The 22,731-nt window shown below is 35.8% G+C and overlaps 1 protein-coding gene and 1 non-coding gene across 4 annotated transcripts; one reads left to right on the top strand and one right to left on the bottom strand.

Moving 5' to 3' along the window:
• Nucleotides 1–1,809: 1,809 nt before the first annotated feature.
• On the top strand, nucleotides 1,810–15,595 carry LOC126978147 (alpha-(1,3)-fucosyltransferase C-like). 3 transcript variants are annotated; one of them, XM_050826898.1, is made up of 3 exons: nucleotides 1,810–1,848; nucleotides 11,768–12,841; nucleotides 14,035–15,595. In XM_050826898.1, the coding sequence occupies exons 2-3, from the start codon at nucleotides 11,844–11,846 to the stop codon at nucleotides 14,303–14,305; spliced, it is 1,269 nt and encodes a 422-aa protein (XP_050682855.1). In that variant the 5' UTR covers nucleotides 1,810–1,848; nucleotides 11,768–11,843; the 3' UTR covers nucleotides 14,306–15,595. The 3 variants fall into 3 exon arrangements, with proteins under 3 accessions (XP_050682855.1, XP_050682854.1, XP_050682856.1); XM_050826897.1 differs by lacking the exon at nucleotides 1,810–1,848 and adding an exon at nucleotides 7,465–7,720; XM_050826899.1 differs by lacking the exon at nucleotides 1,810–1,848 and having other exon boundaries at nucleotides 11,781–11,885; nucleotides 11,999–12,841.
• A 2,346-nt stretch (nucleotides 15,596–17,941) lies between these two features.
• Nucleotides 17,942–18,014, bottom strand: Trnay-gua (transfer RNA tyrosine (anticodon GUA)). The gene has a single exon. It is a non-coding gene; the product is annotated as a tRNA-Tyr (tRNA).
• Between the last annotated feature and the right edge of the window lie 4,717 nt (nucleotides 18,015–22,731).

The following is a 22,731-nucleotide window of genomic DNA, read 5'->3' as shown; positions in this document are numbered from 1 at the left end:
TTATAAACATTTTGCATTTTCTTTGTTTATCATCAGTTACAACTTTATTGCAAGTTTATTTGTAAGACCGTTAGAATATACTAACGTATACCAGACAGTACGAAAATGCGCGACCAATTTTGATTGTCAATTTTATTATTAGCTAATATAATTTATAAAGCAGTTAGGGATAATAAATACAGTATTCCATCATAAATAACTTTAATACAGATTTTGCAATTACAACTCTAAACTTTCAAATACATACTTTCGCGGAATAATTAATTTAACAATAAAAAAAAAGAGTGTGGTGTCGTGGGACACCGGATAGGGACGAAGTTCCTTATTATAAAAATATTAATTTTACTGATTAACTAAAAAAAAATAGGCAGTTGCCACTGAATTCCATTAACTAAAATAAAAAAAAAGTGTGTGTATACTGTATGTATGCACGCAAGAAGTTATACTTCTTTGGCTTAAGAAAACAAATCCTTAAAATTATTTATTCGTAGTGCTATTCTACGTTTGTAGAAAGAATCGTGAAATAAATAATTGAATATTAACAAATACGGCTGTATTGGCTTGAACCCTTTGCCTGTCCTAATAATGGACGAAGAAACCAAAAAAAAATATTTAATATTATATCCTATGGTATATCCATGTAAATTTTATAAAATATTGTCATCTTTCATTCTTCAGAATCATATCAAAGTTTAAATATTTGTAATGTTGTGTAAGTAGCAAGTATATATGTATATTTATGAAATTTTTAATATCCGTTTCAATCCTCTTTCTACTTATCTGATCCTTTCCCGTGTTCCGTATCCTTTTTTAACTTAGTTTCCCAATCTTTTAATTAACGTTATTGGCAAAAAGTAAACGCTATTGCCAAAAGAAGAAAAAAAAAAAAATATCCTATGGTATATCATAACGCGTCAATGCATCGCGATATTAAATACCATATTTGTGCTGCAGAAAAGGGCTATTCGAGTTTTTAATAACCTTGGAATGAACCTGAATGGACCTTGGAACCTAAAGAATAATATAGAAACTTTTTTAATGTTTAATAAGAACTGTTACCTCTAAATATATTCTTGATAATGCAATGTATGTACGTAGGGAAATTAGATATATTTCTAGTAACTGTGATAATCAAAATGTTAACACCAGGAATAAACATTAACTTGTTAAGCGTACATCTCAATTAAGGCGAATTAACAAGGTTTTTTTATGCTTTTACAACATGATATAAAGATATAAGATAAAATAAGTTATGCAATTTAAATGTAAAATGTTAAAATGGGAATACTGTGAAGCTAAAATTGGAAATTTATATGAAAGATGCAGGACTCGAACGTGCGATCTCTCGCGTTTCGTGTGAACGCACCTACCACCAACCATCTGAGAGTTTAATAAGACATAGTCACGCAACGCGAGAGGTGCGCGTTCTAGTCCCGCATAGTTCATTAATTTTATTTTCAAAATTTATTTTGTGTAATACCTATTTTAATTTTGAACAATAAATGAAAAAAAAGAACAAAGTGTTCAAGCTAAAAAAGAAATAAAATAATTTGTATATATAGTGAAGTTCTGTACTGCTACTCTTTCAAAGAAAAAAAATCTGAGAACCTATTTTGGTGACTGACTGCAAACTCTAGCTTCGAAATAAAAAAATCTCTCGAGTTTTGATACGCTTCGTTCTACCGGTATAAAGTTACCTAAGTTTAATTATCGCAATGGTTTTAATTAAAGTACATATAACTAAGCGGTAAAACCAGATGTTTCAGTAATCATTACCGGCTGATAACCATATTATTGAACACAGTGCGTAAAACTATGTGGTATTGAGTTGCCGTTACGAAATTACACGTGAGTCATACATTTAATACTATTTTAAATTTTATAGGCTTAATAAATAGAACATTTTATATTTTAATTATTAATTAACTTAGTATAAGCAATTACAGGTTGTGTGAGTTGATTCCTGCCGTCCAATTCATCCTTCTCAATATATAAAAAAAGGCATTTATTTTATAATATGTACTGTCATTGTTATTGCTATAAAATAATCATAATCTAGTCTCAGGCTGTCGGATCAATAAGATATTCAGCTTTGGAGTAGTAGGATTTACGACAGAGCTATTTTTCAATAAAACAATTAAGTTTATTTATAGATAATGCCTGAACAGTGGCTGGGACTCTTAGGAAACCTACTAGAACTACAACCAATCCCTTATATCTAGTGTTATAAAAATGAAAATCACTATTTAAGGCAAAAATAAAAAATTAATACTTTTATCAAAAAAAAAAACATGCTGAGTTTTTTGAGCCCGTTCTTCTCAGGTTTGAGGCATGCTTTTTCGAATAGGTGGTTTTTGACTTTCAATAGATATGTGGTATCATATATAGCTATTTTGAATTTGAATTGAAATGGTTACCTCACCAGCCAGATTTTGGAATTCCTCGACATTGCAGTTTTCAAGGAATATTCTTTTTTTACATTTTTATCAATTTTTTTAAGCAGGCTCTCATTTACAGAGGCTTATTATCTCATTACATTCTCGCGGCTTCACGTTCTCCTAGGGAGGGAGAGTGACACTCGACTTAGTTCTTGACTCAAATTAAATTATTTCCAATTTTCTTAGAGTATATATACATTAAATAATGAAAATTTAACAGATATTTTGTAATAGTTTTTTTTTTATGAAAATAAGGAACGAGACGAGCAGGACGTTCAGCTGATGGTAACTGACACGCTCTGCCCATTACAATGCAGTGCCGCTCAGGATTCTTTTGCGCTCGACACCTTGAGACATAAGATGTTAAGTATCATTTGCCCAGTAATTTCACTAGCTACGGCGCCCTTCAAACCGAAACACAGTAATGCTTACACATTACTGCTTCACGGCAGAAATAGGCGCCGTTGTGGTAGTATGCTGTCGATGTGCAGCAGTGCTTAAACGGTTTCTTACTTATTGCCAAAAATAATATACATAATAAAGTACCCTAGATTTAATAGTTAGACGAGTGCCCTTCATTTACAGTTCAACACACAGTTTGTTATTTTGTTATCTCTTTTTATTTGGTCTCTTATCTTGTTCAACACATCTCAAGGGCATCAGGCCTCATGCTTCTTTCAAGCTTTCTCTGCACCACAAGGCGTCGGACGATACGCGCTTCTTTATGTCAAGTTCTTGTAGAATGGATGACGATACCCTAAATTTGCTATAGGCCAGGTGTCTCCAGCTGCAGTACTTCGCTAAGATAGTGGCCCGTCATTAACTAATAAATCTATGTACCTAGAACATGCTTACGTAAGTATCTACAATCTGTGGTAATACAATGAAACATCAATGATGTAGCAGAAGGGAATAAGGGAAAAGAAATACTAGGACTCACTGAGCACAAATTCATGAAATATATTGAAGCTTCTTTAACAAAGGCTTACTATTCCTTAGTTGTTATAAGTATGATTTAAAAGATGGCCTGGGAGATTCTTATCAGTTCTTCTCCCCATGTCAAACCCCCTTTAGGAACTGATGTAGCTTCATGACAATTACCAAATGATGTAGAAATATGTAATGTTATTGTCACTCCCTACGGTAAATAAATATATTTCTATTTCTCTTTTGTTTAGAATCAATATCCTACTTAAGTGTCTCACGGAAATAAATCGAGATCAATTATTCTGTGTCGAGACGACGAAGCGATTTATCGGGACCTACATTTTGCGCGTCACTATCTTTGCACGCTCCGTGCCACGATATTGCATCGTGCAAGAATAAATTAGGCAATAATTTTAAAATTGTAATTATCGGAATACAATTTTCTGATGACCCTGAGAAGGTTAGCCACGTTAGTTTTTGCAGTCTTATTGCGAATTTTGTCCTTTGCACAGCGAAATAATTACTGGTTTACACCAAATATTAGGCACATTGCTTGTTTTCGGCAAAAATTAAAAAGGCAGTAAATATCCATGACATGAATCTTCCCCCAGCTTTCACTCTATAATAAACTGCTGCTGTTTGCATTCTTTCTTTTATACATTTCCGCATTCATAGATCCATCATGAAAATCTTTCCCTCAATAAACTGTTAAGATACTATTTCTATCATTGTATCTAGCATGCACATTCTTTTAAAATTCTTCCTCTTTAGTCTCAGACAACGTTTTCTGTCTAATTTATCTTTGTCTTTTTTTGTTTGACATTTTCGTACACAGTTTATACAAGCTTTAGACCTACAATTTTTCCTTTACTTAATATCACTCTTTTCACATTTTGGATTTAACTTTCAATGTTTGGTATGGTGAGGGGGTTCCTGTTTCCGCAATTAGGTCTTATTGCAAACAGGGTTAGCTGCTTCCAGAAGCTTAAAACCTTCCTGGAATGTTAGTAAGTTTCTTCTCTCTACACTTATTACGAAATTTATTATAAAAAGGTCTTATTTAGTGGTCAAGTTATTTATCAACCTGTCGGTATGGGCAAAATAATAATATCGCTTTTTTGGACTATCTGCAGTTCAGATCGGTCGTTATGTAGGTTATTGGTAAGAAAGCGTGTCTATTAAAGTTTTTATCGCCATGCTATCGCAAATACATGTATTTTTCTTCGGTAGTAAAACGGCAGTGGCTTAATTGATGGAAAACGTACTCACATTGGAAGATGGAGCTATGCGTTTCCATGCTTCTCGCTTCGCACAGCACCTTTGTGGAATCAATAACCAGCTACAGTTTTCCCAAAAGAATACGACTAAGGGACCTTCATGTTGTTATCCCCGATGGTTCGGATCTCCTAAGCCAGTTACCACACAACTTGATATCACGTGAGCGTCTTAGCCGTCGGCCCCTTCAATTATAGAAAAAAAATGGGAGTGCTGAGTTTGTTTATACATGTGAGAAGATGCCAACTAACACCTGTTCCAGACTCTATTTTTGAATCGGTGGGACAAAATTCTCAATTTGTAAATGAATACTTTCTCGTTCGTATAGTTGGAAAAACTTCATTGATTCTCTGGAACAGAGTAGATCTTTAGTCAGTTCCACTGGACTGCGATGGTGCTATCCTCTTTATTCTATAGACCCAATAGCTCAACTCAACATTCCACAGCTAATCTCTCGAACACTATATGATAGGTACAAGCTAGGTACCTAAATGACTCATGAGGTAAGACCACTGCTTAATTTGATGTAGATAATAAAGCGACGGTTTTAGATTCATTTAATGAGGATTTAAAGGGTGATTGTAGTTAACAGAATTGATTACTTGGATTCATTATTTTCTGCCCATATTCTCAGCTTAAATGAAGTAATTAAGTATTAATGGTTATTATTTTTACTGTACATTAATTAGCTACTTCTCTTCCACTCTTGACTTAATTTTAAGTATACCATATTGTACCTACACAAAATTTCAATGATTTATTTATAATAACTATAAGTTATTAACTTATAAACATCGTTTCAAAAATTAAGAACCTTAACTATATAAATAGAAGTTGTAAAATGATTAAACCGTTTATAACGTGAATGATTACGACACACATCAAAAAAGTCTAAGCAACATGCATGATATTACAAATTTACCATTTATATTAATTAATTTCTAAGTCTTTATTCACTAGAAATGCATAGGTATGTAAACTTTTTTGTTATTTATGACATACTGGCTGGTTGTAAAAACTAATTTCGATTATGTTATTTTTTGATAACATTAAATGAAAGGGAATTTGTTTGAATTTAAGTGCGTTTTTATTGCTACGTTTAGTCTTTATTTTATAATTTTATGAACCATTTAAATAAAGTCAGCGACAAAATTGAATTGTTAGATATTCTTTGCGTCATGGAGCGACGTCATTTGACGGCAAATGAAATACAGAGCTGTAGGGATGTTGCAAGCGGGAAGTAATCCATCTCTGGTATCTCGGCATTTTGGCATTCATAGAAGTGTTATTTGTCGTCGTTGGCAGCGCTACAATAATACAAGGGAGCCTGCTAAACAGCATTCCATTGCCGTAAAAGCACTCAGTAAATATCTCTAAATTACAGCCACTCGGCAAGACCGGTACATACAACTGACTGCAAGACGCCAGCCGATGGTTATGGCTCGAGAAATAAGTTTGAGGCTACAAAGTTCAAGTGGTGTTGATGTTAGTCCCCAAACTGTGCGAAATCGACTGCATGATTACGGCCTGCGACTTCGATGCCCAATTAGGTGCCCACCGATACGTCACGGGAATCGTGCTCGTCGAAATGTGTAGAGAACGCAGAGCATGGACCCAGGAACAATGGGATAAAATTATGTTTTCCGACGAGTCGCGATTCGGGCTTAGCTCTGATACAAGAAGGGTGCAGGTGTACCGTGGGCCCGGAAATACTGAAAGGCTCAGGTGCATTCAGGAAGTTCATCCATACAGCGGGTCAACAGTTATGGTATGGGCGGGTATTATGAAGAGGCGAACTGAGCTCGTTTATGTAAATGGAAACATGAACGCTGAAAATTACGTTGAGGATATTCTCAGATCCATTTGCACAAACCTTTGGCTCCGATTTTACGTTAATGCATGACAATACGCGTTCACATACAGCTCAGCGAACCAGTCAATACTTGGCAACGGAGAACGTCCGGGTATTGCCTTGGCCTGCACAGTCGCCAGACCTCAACCCCATCGAGCACGCATGGGACATGCTCCAGACGTCTCTTCAAAACACGTCTGTTTTGAAGGACTTGGATGGAGTGACAACAACCCAACAGCTGAAGGATTTGCTACAATTCCATTGGGAGCGAATACCGCAATATCACATAAACAGTCTCATTAATTCAATGAATAATCGTTGCCGACAAGTTCTGAATAGCTGAGGAGGCCATACTTTGTATTAAATTATCCTATTCTTTCACAATAAATTCATTTTCATGTGTAATTGCTTATGTACCTTAGTTTCTGTAGTATATTCTCATATTGTTAATTTCTGTTATGAATAGAACTTATAAAGTCAACAGCTGTTATTTTTACATCATAGGACCCTAAAAATACTATTTTAAAAATAAAATACAGCATTATAATGAGAAAAACAATCCTAAAATTTAAATTAGTACATGTTGCTAAGATTTTTTGATGTGTGTTTTTAATTTTTTATACATAATTATAATAACATCTACATATAGAAGAGTTATTTTAAAACCGTTTTCTTCTAGATTTCAATGCACTAACGTACTGATACCAAGCTACTTGATCGATAGGCTCTGATAACGTACCTACCTATTGATTTTAATATAATACCTATAAGTTAAAAATTAATAAACATAGTTTCAACATAATATTAAGAACCTTAACTTTATAAATGGAAGTCGTAAAATGATTAGGATGTTTTGCAAAGTATAAACTCAAACAATAGCCAAAAATCCCTAAGGCCCGCCAGCTGTTAGTTCAGCCTTGAGGCTTGGCCAAACTGACCTTGACAGCGCAGCCGCGACAGACGCGCGCTGTGAATCGATGCGAGTGTACGTATAAAGTGTAAACAAAAACACATTTCACACAATATTCACATCCAATCACAAAAGACAGTGTAACACACTACACAATGTGAACCAAGTGATCATATTATCATTCTACGTAAGACAATTGTAATGTTTCGAAGTGTTTTACAATAGTTTCGATGATTTTAGCAGGTTTTACTGCATGTGATGTTTTGACTCAGTGTTGCGCATGTGCGAAGTTACCCGACCGAAATGAAAAGCTCCTCGGTATGTACTGAATAGCTTTTAGAGCTACCAATCATATTTTATTTGATTACACAGATGTTGTTCTGGAGAAATGGGCGTTCGTGCATTCTGTACAATGCACATAATATCTATTTTCTTATTGATACGTGTTATTGATGTTATTATCTGAATATGACTGTGAATATCGACTCTGTATCATTCTGATACAAACATAATAATGTTCAATCTGATTACCTAACTTGTAAGATTCCGGTGTGTGCCTTATTTTGTTCACAATAATCTAATAATTGATTTCGAATACCGTTGTATGTATTGTAGTTCAAATAAAATCCGTTTGTAACGTGTATTATCAGTATTAACTTTTTTGATACTAAATTAAGACTACTAGATTTCATTGAACCAATTTATATTAAGCTACCTGATCACATCTAAATGAGATAGGTTCTGATGATGATAATCTAGGTAAAGAGAGAAAAAAAACCTTTCAATCTATCACCGCACTAATAGTAATAATATTGACACACTTTTTACACAAATTATCTTGCCCCAAATTAAGCATAATAGGTATATAGCCTGTGTTATGGGTTGCAAGACAACGATATATTTAATACAATATACTTACTTAAACATACATAAATACATCCATGACTCGGAAACAGACATCCATAAATAATACCTACCTACCAAAATGGTAGAAATATGTAATAATAAAGTATTAAAAGTGCCTGGTTAGTAGATTACCATATAACAATAATATTTTGATTAATTAGAGAGAAATTTTGACGTTACTACTTTTTATCAAGAACTTATAAAGTGATAATAATACGTTCTTCTACCAAATATTCCTGACTTATTTGAATAAATTATCACATAGGGAGGTACCTAGCTGATCCACATATTTTTTTAACTAACCACTAATAATTTTTTTTTTCATCAAACCCGTGTTGGATATCTATGGATAGGTCTTCAAAATTAAATTGAGGTTTCCAATATAATTTTTTTCTGAACTGAATAGTTTGCGCGAGAGACACTGCCAAAGTGGTAAAATATGTCCCCCCCCCCCTTGTAACATCTAAAATAAGAGAATGATGAATAAAACTTAAAAAAATATATGACGTACACTACCATGCAAACTTCCACCGAAAATTGGTTTGAACAAGCTCTAGTAAGTATTTTTAATACGTCATAAATCGTAAACCGCAATTTATTTTTCATTCAATAAACTCAAATATAAAGTTACGAGCTACAAGAACATTTATATTATGTTACTTGCTGCTACGGAACTCTTCATGGGCGAGTCCGAAGCACTAGAACGCTTTTTTAAAACAAGTGCTAGAGTACTTTAAAAAGTGCTTAAACGCTTTATAGTACCTAGTACCTAACTGAGAAAAAAAAATTAAAACAGCCCGATACAAAATATTTCCTCCCGTACAGTTGCCAAAGTTTTTTGGAGGAGTAAATTGCCGAGAACAAAACTCTGTTTTTTGAGTTTTTAACTCACGATGAGTTGAAAACTGATTGTAAAACTTGTTTCACTCATCTGAGCTGTAGTTGTCCTGTTCGCACTAATGATTGTCAGGGCCAGGGTTAGCACGACCAGTAATGTGTAAGCATTATTGTATTTCAGTCTGAAGGGCGCCATAGCTATAGGTAATATATAGGTGATGGGCGCTATTATATTGCCGCTCAGAATTTTTGTGTTTTTGAAGAATCCTGAGCAGCACTGCATTGTAATGGGCAAGGCGTATCAAATACCATCAACTGAACGTCCTGCTCGCCTCCCTCCTTAATTTTATTTAAAAAAAAACCTTTTATACCGCCAAAATCGTTCGTGTATGTATATATAATATATACTCGCGAATAGTGATAATTATTATTCTTAGGTTAGTCGTAGGTAAAATGCAAAACTATCTATAATCTTAGAATAGCAGCAGTTACTCCCGAGTAAAAACTTACTCCAGTTTGGTCGAATCTTTATGATACGTAATAGGTTCAATTAAAAGTCCAACAGTCAATTGGCTTGATGAAGATTTGAGAGATATATTTACTAATTCAAAACACACTACTTTGGCGAACTCTTATCACAGTCGCGAGTAGCCCTGGCCTTGGAGCTAGGGGCCGTGGGTCTAATTCGTTAGTTGCAAATGTTTACATGAAGATTATGAATGTTTGCTTCCGACTCATGGATGTTAATATCATATTTAAGTAAGTGGATGCATGGAGGCAAAGGAAACGCCAGAACACGTGCTTATGGCGTGCAGCAGTGTGGCCGAACAACGGGCACAAATACTCCAATTACCAGCATCGCTCTCGGATGCCTGCAGAAACTTAAAAAGACTGCTGGACTTCTGGCATGATCTGGGCTGGGTGGAGTAAGAAGGCCTTTTTTAAAAACGCGCAATGGCCCAATCAAGAGGCTAAGTGTGTAATCAGCCCAGCTAAACTAAGTATCATATTTAAGCATTTAAAATACGGGTAAAATCGCGGCGGTGTGAGACGCGACTTGTGTTACACTCAGGCCACTTCAGTTGTAGCTTACCAGTGGAAGGCTCCTTAGCACAGGATGCCGGCTAGATTAAGAGTACCACAACGGTGCCTATTTCTGTCGTGAAGCAGTAATCTATAAACATTACTGTGTATCGGTCTGAAGGGCGCCGTAGCTAGCGAAATTACTGGGCAAACGAGGCTTAACATCTTATGTCTCAAGGTGACGAGCGCAATTGTAGTGCTGCTCGGAATTTTTGGGTTTTTCAAGAATCTGGAGCGGAACTGCATTGCAATGGTCAGGGCGTATCAATTACCATCAGCTGAACGTCCAGCTCGTCTCGTCTCGTGTTTTCATAAAAAAAAGCTCGGACTGTCGAATATACTCGGTCTCAGTGAGTCTTATATCTTTGTGCCATATTTTGATCTCAAGACACATGGGCAGTATTACTCAGAAGTACCTACCGTTAATGTACACAGAATTAAGTATTCAAAAGAGTGTACGGTCCTCAATAGAGCTACTGCAATGCGAAGAGCTGCCAGTTGTATCGGCCCACGGATCAGCCTAGCCAATCCAACTCGGAAATGCTGCCACTATTCTTGGTATACTTCCTCTTAATGATGGTTTATACTTCATGTAATATTAATTATTGTTAATAAAAGTTAACGGTATTATTATTATTACTACTTATGTGTTTGCGAGACACTATACAGGATGTTTATATGAGAAGGGCGGGATGGCCAAGTCGGAAATTGCAAGACTTAGAGAAAAATCTTGAAAGGAGTACATACATTTAATAACAAATATTGATCCTTATCAGGAACAAAGTCCATTGGTCCAATAACACATGTGTATTTTTTTAAATCATTCGGAAAGTTCAAGAAATTTAAAAAAAAACTAAATATGCAGTTATTGGTTTCTTATAAATCATGACGACTTGGCCATCACCGCCCTTCTCAAAAAACCACCCTGTATAAAGAGTGGCTGCTCTCTTAGGAGTCTCACAAGAGGGATATTTACCTAAATCTGGTTTAATACCTCGAAAATATGTTTAAATATCTGATCCGGACTCCAAGTTTCCAACGATTCCTAACAATCCATTTTAGTGTGCATATAAATAATTTGCTTCCACAACTCAATGGGGACTTTATTATTTTGCCTCTATTATTAAAAATAAGCCAAAATCAATCCAAACTACTGCAATTCGAATTGCTTACAAAACCTGCCTAGTTAGAAATTCTGTAGAGTCAAAAACAACAAACGACGAAATATTCGTATATCGCGCTTCCCCTGTGGTGCAGACTTCCAGAGGTTCTCCTAGCAGGACAACTTGGGCGAAACCACGTCATTTATATCGCACATACCTACGGGCAGAATAGTTCTATATTTCTAAAAGAGCATCAACGGGCAGGAAAAATTAATGGCAATAACTTCTTTTCCACGGTTGGTCCAATGTGTTCTCGTGGAAAATCCCATGTTATATTTTATGTATTAAATTTTAAATCAGCGATATTCCACCTTCAACATTTTTCCGCTTTCCTCATTAAATAAAATATGGTACCTAATTGAGATATTTTTTTCAGGTTTGGATCAAAATCATCAACAAATGTCTAACGAAGTGGAGAAACATCGGAAGTGTGCAATCATGACTCGGCTAAAATGTTTTTGTTTTTTCGTCTTCGCCATCGCTGTATATCAAATGTAAGACAAATGATATCTGCACGTTTTTTCTTTTGCATAACCTGCATTAGCTTCGCCATTTCAATTATTTGGATACATTTCATTGATGCACGTAATTATTCCAATAATGATAGCTTAGTCAGAGAAGCGCTGGAGAACGTCGCGAAAGACCACAGATTTGCTGAAGTTTACAGAAAAGCGGACAGACTATCTAAGGACATGAAATATATGTTGCTCTGGACAGGTGATGAACTTGAGCCATTTAATACTTTCGGACGTGGCCAAAGAGCATTCATCCAACGAAATTGTTTCATTATAAACTGCTACGTTACCAACGATAGGAACTTTTTTGGCGGAGATGTTACCAAATTTGACGCTATAGGATTTAACGGAAGATCCATGGAGTCAATGTCACCTTGGGATCTCCCAGGTAAAAGAATCAACACGCAAAAATATATATACTTCAATATGGAATCAGCTGACAACTATCCAGTATGTTATGAGCATTTTGAAAACTTTTTTAACTGGACGTCGACTTATAAGTTAGATTCAGATATACCGTATCCATATATACACATAAAGAATATAAACGGAGAAGTGATTGGTCCCAAAGCTGAAATGAAATGGGTCGAAAGTTCTGGTCCAATTGATAATGACGTGTACCGATTAATAGAGAACAAAACCAAAGCAGTAGCATGGTTTGTATCCAATTGCAAGAGCAGAAATCATCGGATTAAACTTGCAAAGAATTTGAATAGATCGTTATCAATATATGGTTATTCAGTAGATATATACGGGGATTGTGGGGAACTTAAATGTCCTCGAGATGGGAACTGTAATGAAATACTTGAGAGGGATTACTTCTTCTATCTATCGTTCGAGAATTCGTTTTCAGAAGATTATGTAACGGAGAAGCTTTTGACCGCGTTACAGCACAATGTGGTTCCAATTGTGTTTGGTGGTGCGGATTATAGCAGGTAAGGCATGGATTTAAGTTTTATTGCATTTAGGTCAGTGTTGACTGATGAAGTCACCATATTGACTATTTTATATAAGATAAGAGATAATAGGGCTTCACTATGAAATACACCACGAGTACTAAAGATATCTATTGATATAATCTTAGAGTAAGGTTTGGTCTCCGCTGCGCTTCAACTAGGTACCGGAGGCGTAGTCGCGTAAGTGCGACAACTAATCCCAGGTGGACGTACTAGAGCCAGTCTCGAGCAATGTGTGACGTTGACGTGCTACATGTTCTGTTAAACTTTGCTAATAATTGAAACTAAAATACCGGGTTGCGTAGTAAAACTTTGTAAAAATAATAATTTGTAGAAAAATGAAAGACACTGGGATCACATATTATCAGTAAGTATTTTGTATATTATTAATTTCAATGTTAAATAAAATGAAGCATATGTTACAAAATTTGAAAGATGCCTGTGCTTCTAATTGTTGCCGTAATAAAAAAGCTATTGTTCTTAGGTAGTGCGGTATCTAGTTGGAGCGCATCGCAGACCAATCCTTAATCTAAGGATATACTACTATCCATAACAGAATTGTTTTAACAGAGTTAAGTATGAGCAAGGACTTAAGTACGCTCTTCAGGTCTTATCCCGCGTTCCTTTTTATTGTGGAAATGAAAAATTATTTTATTATAATTTTTTATTAAATTGTTAAAACTGTCGTGAGTCATAATTAAGTTATTTATTAATACGGCTTTACTCACGTTTTTGTCGGTGTCAGTACCGACTAGTTTCGGACCATTCGGAAGTTCTTCATCAGCGTGAGTGGGTTCGCGATAAGGTTCGCCTCTTACTGCGGACTTGGGCTCGTAAATCGACAATGACCACTACATGATCATCCGCACTATGGTCCTTATGGGTATATAAGTTCATAGTGAGTACATTCTGTGCACCCGTGGACATCAAGAGTCACACAGCTCGTCACCACCGGCGCACCCCGCCCTGTCCAGCCGCGCACTACGAGCACAAGTCCGCAGTAAGAGGTGGCACGTTATCGCGAACCCACCACAGTCCACACTTCCGAATGGTCCGAAACTAGTCGGTACCGACACCGACAAAAACGTGAGTAAAGCCGTATTCAAAAATAATTTTTTTTATGTTAATAATGTTATATTAAACTATTGTATTTATGAATATATTGCTTACAGATTTCTTCCCCCTGGCTCGTATTTGGACGCGAAAAGATCGAAACCAGATGAACTAGCCGCCACAATAGCAACGCTTATACGATACCCCAAAACGTATAGTCATTACTTTAGTTGGAAAAATAATTATATCTACCAAGATCCGTCCAATTCTGACAATGTATGTTCTGTATGTGCCGCACTGAACGATAAAGAATTATTTGAATCACATAAGACATATAGCCATTTCAGATACTGGTGGAATCCGAATTATTCAAATAGATGTATGGAATAACTCAGATAATTTTTTTATGTAATTTTCCATCAATTAATGATATAAATTTAAGTCGAGGCTTCAATTAGTGCATTTTTGTCTCCATTTAGGTACTTTTTGATTTATTTCAATTATTTTTCAAAACAGTTCCAAGCTATTTCGTTATTTCGTTTAGTGTTAAAAAATCCATTGTAGTTTCTTTAATTAACAAATTTGATTACAAGTCTTAACAGATCTGGTATACTTTTATCGTCATTCTATTAAAGCAAACAGAAGGCCTTCCATCAACTTTCAATAAGCAATTCAATTCCGATGCAGTTCAGTTTAGGTTTTAATAAAACGATTCACTTGACTGCTAAGAAAGTAGCAATTTTTTTTTAATCTCACTTTGACACATAAGTTATCCAGTTTTGGTTGAATATTACCTCATGGTACGAATGAATGAACGAACTAAAACAGTTTGCGATTCAATTGCCGACTTGATTTGACGTCAACCTAAACTCCATCGCTCAAATGACGTCGTGTTATGAGGTAGCAAAGCAGTTCATTTTAGGTCGTCAATTGAATAGATTGCTATTACTAAGAGTTCATGGTAGGCCCGCAGATCTTTTATATTTACGCACAAGAAAATGTGACGATACGAATCAGAACTTCCCCTAATTATAATAAATGATACACACTGTCCATTACAATGCAGTGCCGATCGGGATTCTTGAAAAACACAAACTTCTGAGCAGTATTTTCGAATTCATAAAGGGCTTCACACACGGCAGCTATAATGTTATATTAACATTACATTCCGGTATTTAGCTTTAAATTATCTAATGTATGTATGTACACACAACAGTTAATATAATGAATGTTCATTCAATTGGTATACGACCCAACTTTGCATAGAGATTTTTAATGATGTATCGAAATATAAATGTATATTTTCGTATCTTGCTGTATGAAGATGTGAAAATGTACGTTATAGCTCTCGTGTGTGGTCTTCTGGTGATTTCTACGGAAAGATGTATAGTAATAACAACTTATCTGTGAAGTGGCAAAAATAGGAACTACAGTCGCTATGTTGAAATGTCATTCGACTGTCAGTGTCTACTACTTTCGAGTGTTCCGTGTGTTTTATTGCGAAACTTCCACTGACCTCTACTATATAACACTGGCCTGGCGGCTGTCCAAGTGCTTTTGTGCCTGTTTGATATTCGCCATTTTGGCGCTGTTGGCCATGTAGCGAGAGTCTGCGGTACTAAAACTAGTGTTGACAACCTTAGCAAACATCGATGGATGGTGGGAAACTATTTACAAAAATATATATATATATATTATAATATTATTTTAATTAATTCAAAATGCAAAATTACTTCAGAGTATTGTACGTTTCTTCGCAGCCATTTGTATTATACGTCAAAATTAGTTCTCTGGACGCTCGCGAGTGGCGCTTCAAATAGGGACAAAAAAATTGCTGTCAAATATATGGAACAGCCTGTCCAGTGGTATTTATACAGGTCAGTGGATACTTCTGAATTTTAAGCGTTAAATATGCCCCGACTTTTGTACACATTGGAATTAATTAGCAACACTAAGTTGGTGACACTGTAATGAGATGTACCGTGCTATAATGTACATATTTATATAATAGATGCCTTGTGTGAAGAGCCTAATGCTAATAACAATTAAATGACTATATTGGAATAAGGAAGGCTGAATGAAACATTTGTGTAAATATCACCACTTTCTTATAAAAGGACACTTTATGAAAAATTATTATAGGCGCCAAGTTGATTGACGTTGACAATGACTTCCTTGTCTATTAAATTGCGTTTCGCTTTGCTCTTTTGACGTATGCGCAAAGAGTATTTTAAATTAGACAAATAAATATGAGCCAAGGTCCATGCAGACCATAGACTAGTAAAAAAAGAAGGACTCCGCGCCATGATATTAGCAAGTGAAGCACCATTATGCTAGTGTGTGTGCGGTTACGGGGTATACCAGATACACAATTTTTTCTCCCTTAAATAATCATATTATATCCACAAATACTTTTATAGTATTGTTTATAGACTTTTTCACAACGCACGACGACATTTTTAAAATATTTTATTGCGTCGCAAACTGATCTGTCACAGACGATAGCAAATCTCATGATGGCGGCCGATCGGCATGTATTAGTGTAAGTGTATGCGTGGGGCTATGTATTTACACGGAGTCCTTATTTTACTCGTCCGTGGAGCAGACATAATATGCCTGCTTGCCACCTCGGAGTAGGGAGGGCAAAGCACAGAACTTAAATATTTCATTTACTCAGTATAAATAAAAGAAAGCTCTGAAATATATTATAAAATATGCAAAGTGTCACGTATTTGGCAATTCATAAAAATAGATTAGATATTAATGGCGGTTTGGGCACAAGTTATAGAAAACGCACAACCATTTAACTGGAACTGATTTTTGTAAAATCTATGTAATTTGTGTGAAGGAAAACCTACTTTCCTGTTACTTGATATTATATAATGTAACATAATATATTACTGTATAAAGTTGGATTGAAATCGATTTTAAATTTGATCAATAAATATTATAGGACGTAATTCCAGAAAAACCTTCCAAACCACAATAGTAAAGTTTTGGATGTAAATCGCGTAGGTTTAACTTTTAGTTTAAGTTTGGTCACTTAGTTACCACTATTATCGGATCCATTATTCATGTGATTAAAAAAAGATAAGTGTGTTAATTTTTTTTTGGTTATTATATTTTCATCTTGTCTACATCAATATTATACTAATATTATAAAGCTGCAGTGTTTGTTTGTTTGTTTGTTTGAACGCGCTAATCTCTGGTACTACTGGTCCGATTTGAATGATTCTTTCAGTGTTGGGTAGTCCATTTATCGAGGAAGGCTATAGGCTATGTTTTTTTTTCAAAATTAGGGATCCGTAATAAAATTGCTATTTTGTAACACAAGGTGTAAAATCGAAAAGTTATTTTTGCGTGCGCTGCAAAAACTATTGACAATGGAACAAAATGATGTACAATATATATATAGGCAATATTTTATTACTTATAAAACTATCGCGTGAATTATACTTTATATGGCAAAACAACGTTTGCCGGGTCAGCTAGTATCATATAAAAATGCAAAATAAATGTGGGAAATTCAAATATTTGAAAAGCGATGCCATTAGTCAGAGCGTAATATGTACAATAACGTTCTGTACATGTATTAAAAGAATGCATATCATTCGCAGTCTGATAGCGGAACGTTAAGTGTGCTTAAAGACAATGTAAGCACACTTTTCTCCATAGCCGTGTGTCAACTGGCACGGTCCGATTCAAATGTGAACTCATTAAATATTTTACATTGCTGCTTATTGACCAAGAATATGTTAAACAACTGGAGTAAATGCAGCAATGTACAGATAAGCTTAATTGTTGTATAATTTTCGGCGTGATCTTTATCTCGACTTTGTTTTTGCAACGTGATTTGTCTATATAAAACGTGATTGCTTATGTAACGCAAAAGTATAAAAAGAAATTAATGTGAATATTCAATCTAACCCCTTCACATATAAACAGCGCGGTGCTTGAATGGCGATAATGAACATACGGGCATAGCTACATAACCTTACACAAATAAATTTTGAAAACAAAATTTTATGAACGATGCGGGACTCGAACCCACGACCCCTGGCGTTACGTGCCAGAACTCTCCCAACTGAGCTAACCGTTCGAGTGACGTATCGTCATAAAATCTTGTATGCTTTGTTCAACTCTCAGGTTGTGGCTTCATGTACAAGATCTACTTTGCAGTTGATAACTTGCTCAACCCCAATATTTCGAAGTTGGGAGAGCACTGGCATGGTCGTGGGTTCGAGTCCCGCATCGTTCATATAATTTTGTTTTCAAATTTTATTTGTGTATTAATCCTACAAGTGAGGGTTATCACTTTGAAAACATAACAAATTGTTTACATAACCTTAATCATAAAGAAATAAATGTAAAAAATAAATCCAAATGTTTTGAGCCTTCTTTAGTGTTAACTACGCCAGAGAGATGTTGACTCGCCAAACTCTGGCACGAGACTGAAATAAAAAATAGTCTCGTGCCATAGTTTGACATCTTATGTCTCAAGGTGGTGAGCGCAATTGTAGTGCCGCTCAGAATTTTCGGGTTTTTCAAGAATCCTGAGGGGCACTGCATTGTAAGGGGCAGGACGTATCAATTACCATCGGCTTAACGTCCTGTTCGTCTCGTTCCTTATTATCATTAAAAAAAAGCCTGAGGGCGGTCGCTCCATTCCCAACCTGTAGTAACTTTTTTTAACACTTTATGTTATTTTATTGTTTTTTTATATTTTCTAGTATTATACAGATATATGTAAGAAAACGACAGTAAGTACCTACCTATCATGAACGTTAAAAGTTGTGTTTTTTAAGAAATCATGAAATATTTCAAAAGCACAAAAGGGAACTTATATGAATCAATTGCATTTATAGATGTATTTAAAAGTACTTAATATTGAAATTGTTGATGTTTTCTAAATAAAATTGTATTTGTGTGGTATTTATTAAATATTGTGTTGTTTATCCATGTTATTTTATTACCTACCTACTATAATATAACTGTTTAATTAACTTGTACTATGATATGATATGACCCTATTACAGGTAACCTTACATAATTTATACATCTAGATCAGCTATACCCTTACCGCCTTATTCATAAAAGTCCGCTAACTTAAAACAGCCGCTAAGCAGTGTTTTTCCTCATTCTGACCTAAGTGGTCAATAGAAGAAGACAGAGTGAGAATTAGCAATGCTTTAAGTTAGCAGACTATTATGAATAAGGGGGTAAGTGTGTTCCGCGCAACCCTAGGGTTCCGTGATACTTCTGTAGGGGTTCCGCAAGAATTTAGAAAAAAAAAATCAAAACACCTCTCTCTGGTCGAACGTTTTAACTCCGCGGCCGCGCGTAGGTATATTTATTTATTTATTTATTTATTTGTATAAACATGGCGACGAGATCAGACGACGGTGCGCCATCACCAGGTCTGCAGTGGAACAACTGGGAAAGATTTGGAGGGACAGGAGGATTACCAAGAAGACTAAAGTCAGATTGATGAAATGCCTTGTGTTTCCAATCCTTCTCTATGGAGCCGAAACTTGGTCTCTGAGACTGCAGGACCGCTGTAAAATCGATGCATTAGAGAGATGTGGTGCTGGAGACGCCTCCTAAAGATCCCGTGGACGGCATTTCACACCAATGTATCCATCCTCAAAGAGCTTCGTATTAAAGACAGACTATCGTCAATTGTGCAACTAAGAATACTGAAGTTCTTTGGTCACGTCTCTAGAAATGAGAACTCGATGGAGAGACTGGTAGTTCAGGGCCAGGTGGAAGGCAAGAGAGCACGCGGTCGATCGCCAACCCGCTGGATAGACGCCATCACAAAGGCTACTGAGTCCACCATAGTCCAGTGTACTCGCAACGCCTCTAACCGCCAGAAATGGAAGCACATCGCCAGGAGATCTACCCTCAGAAAGGATGTTGACCCACCGAACACTCCACCATGTACCGTGTATCGTCAGCGCAACCACGACCACTCTGACAAGAGTGTCCGACTAAGAAGTATAAACATGTCTTACAATAGCTGGTACAATATCTCACAAGTTTGGTATCGACATGACGTATACACACTTGTAAGCGCGCAGTCCCTTTGATAAAAGCCACCTCTGAATTAGACGCTATAGTTGTCAACAAGCGACTTTCGACTTTAACTTCAAAAATGAAAGTCGAGTTTGTTTACAACGCAATTTTTAAATTTTCCCACAGGTAAAGGTGGTTTCTTTGCTCATGTATCAGGCAGTGGACCACAGCTCTATGTCTCTATGATGCGGCGGGGAATCTTAACATTTCGGAACCTATAAGGATTAAGCGGGGTATCTTTATGGGTGACAATAGGTCAGTTTTATTACTTTAGTGTCCATGACAGCTACGTCTTACACTCGCGATACACAGTCATTTTGTCATTTCATGATTTAGTATTCAGAGTGCGTTTGATGAAACTACAGGTTAACAGGAAAATAAAGGTTGCTTGTGGTGCCAGGTCGACCTGTTATTGACACACTTTTTACACAAATTAACTTGCCCCAAATTAGGCATGTATAGCCTGTGTTATGGGTTGCAAGACAACGATATATTTAATACAATATACTTAATCATACATAAATACATATTATAGTTAATAAATCATTGTATTTTTTGGATGCAATTGCATCCAAGTGTGATTACAGCCACACTTAGTAATTACTAATTGTGGCTGTAATCACGACCATCATGTTCACGAAGCATCTCAAGCTCTAAAGGTTGATGCATCCAATATACGATAATTTATATTTATACAGTTAAGTTTTTATTACTTTTTATGAAATAATTTATATTATTTAAACACGATTAAATAAAAAAGCATTTAAAAGGCATTTATTTTCACAAAATTGATTCCTTTACAATTCTTTTTGATGTCATTTCTTATGGCGCACTGAGAGATAAGAAGCGGCGCAAGAAATTCTCCCAGCATTCTTTTTTTGCGTCCCAGGTCCCAGGCTGTCCGATCATTTAGATATTCAGCTGTGGAGTAATAGGATTTACGACAGAGCCATTTTTTTATAAAACATTTAAATTTATTTATAGATAATGCCTGAACAGTGGCTGGGACTTTATTATAAAAGTGTATACATTTACCCTTAAAGCTATTATGTATTTTGGATGCAGCACCTTGCAAACTAATTTGTTATGTATATTACAGTCATTGTAATATTCTATTTGATTGAAAAAAGTGGCCTTTGAGTTTCTTATACCTTCTTCTCGCGAGTTCAACTTTTTACGAACATGTGGTAAATTCAGTGCAGAAATATTTGAAGTGATCATTCAAAAGCGCTTAGTTTAAGGCTATTTATTTGACTTTGAACTGTTCGCCGCTATTTTATTCGACGTGTTCACAGCCGTTTCTCTAGACGTATAAATGATCTAAGCAGGTAACATTGCTTATGGTTGCAGCATGAGGCGGGTTGAAGACTCTCTAAAATATGGTCGAAGGAGGCGATGGCTGGTCCATGCGTCATACTCGTGAACCGACGCAACTGTAGTGGCTGGATGAACTACTTACCTCCTTTTATTTTGCTTTTTTTTTATGGGCGTACGGGTGTTAAATGATCACCGCCGCCCACGTTCTCTTGCAACACCAGAGGAATCACAAGAGCGTTGCTGGCCTTTAAGGAAGGTGTACGCGCTTTTTTTGAAGGTACCCATGTCGTATCGTCCCGGAAACACCGCACAAGGGAGCTCATTTCACAGCTTTGTAATACGTGGAAGAAAGCTCCTCGAAAACCGCACTGTGGCGTGTCGTGCGAAGGTGGAATCCTTACTTCTACCGATCGAAATTTTCCCTAAATTTGTTTGCATATACTTAATGAGTGGGAATTGATACATCTACTGCAGGTACTCAATACACTTGAGGTTTTATTATTATTAAGTTATATTATGATATTGTTTTACTTAAGAAGTAAGTTGAAAATTTTGCTATTTCATTGGATCACTTCGCATAGATTGTATTTAAAATAATTTGTAAAATGATGAAGCTATAAATATAATGTTTTGATATAGAGATGTGCCGACGAGTCGGTAATTATCCGGCAGCTATCGTAGACGGCCACTAGTCGGCGATTATTCGGCATAAAACGCCGGCTTCTAACTTTGTGTGCATTTGACAATAAAATTTATGTAGGGGGAATTACAATAAATAAAAACCTTGTTTATTTATTAATATTTTTATTTTATAATAAGTCTTTACATTTCGCAGTGTACCCAACGAAAACTTTCCTTCGGTAAGTCTTAAACTTGACTCATACCAATGCCTAGGCTTGTCCGTATCTGCTGATAGATCACTCTCTTATCTTCCTCTATCATGCTTCGCACAGCACTGATGCTATCTTATTTCGGCACCTATTTCTGCCGTGAAGCAGTAATGTGTAAGCATTACTGTATTTCGGTCTGAAGGGCGCCGTAGCTAGTGAAATTACTGGGCAAATGAGACTTAACATCTTATGTCTCAAGGTGGCGAGCGCAGTTGTAGTGCCGCTCAGAATTTTTGGGGTCTTTCAAGAATCATGAGTGGCACTGCATTGTAATTAAGCAGGGCGTATCAATTACTATCAGCTGAACGTCCTGCTCGTCTCGTCCCTTATTTTCATAAAAAAAAAATTCTCCAAAATTAAATTATGTCAAAAAAAAAATGTCACAGATATTGTTTATATGTATATTATAAAGAATATCTGTGACATTTTTTAAACAAAATTAGTATCAATAAATATAAGTAATAATAGTCGCCATCTTTACAACCGACTAATCGGCTAGTCGGCCAAAGTCAGCCATAGTTGACACATCTCTAA

Source organism: Leptidea sinapis, chromosome 47 (assembly GCF_905404315.1).
Source record: "Leptidea sinapis chromosome 47, ilLepSina1.1, whole genome shotgun sequence".
Taxonomy (NCBI): Eukaryota; Metazoa; Arthropoda; class Insecta; order Lepidoptera; family Pieridae; genus Leptidea; species Leptidea sinapis.
Note: the sequence above shows the minus strand (reverse complement) of the source record. Positions and strands in the feature narration are given on the sequence as shown.

What these genes read in the sequence shown, in the direction of transcription:
- LOC126978147 (XM_050826898.1), top strand. Translation starts at nt 11,844, where the DNA reads ATGTTTTTGTTTTTTCGTCTTCGCCATCGCTGTATATCAAATGTAAGA. An exon ending in GGTGGTGCGGATTATAGCAG is followed by an intron (nt 12,842 to 14,034) that starts GTAAGGCATGGA and finishes TATTGCTTACAG; the next exon opens with ATTTCTTCCCCCTGGCTCGT.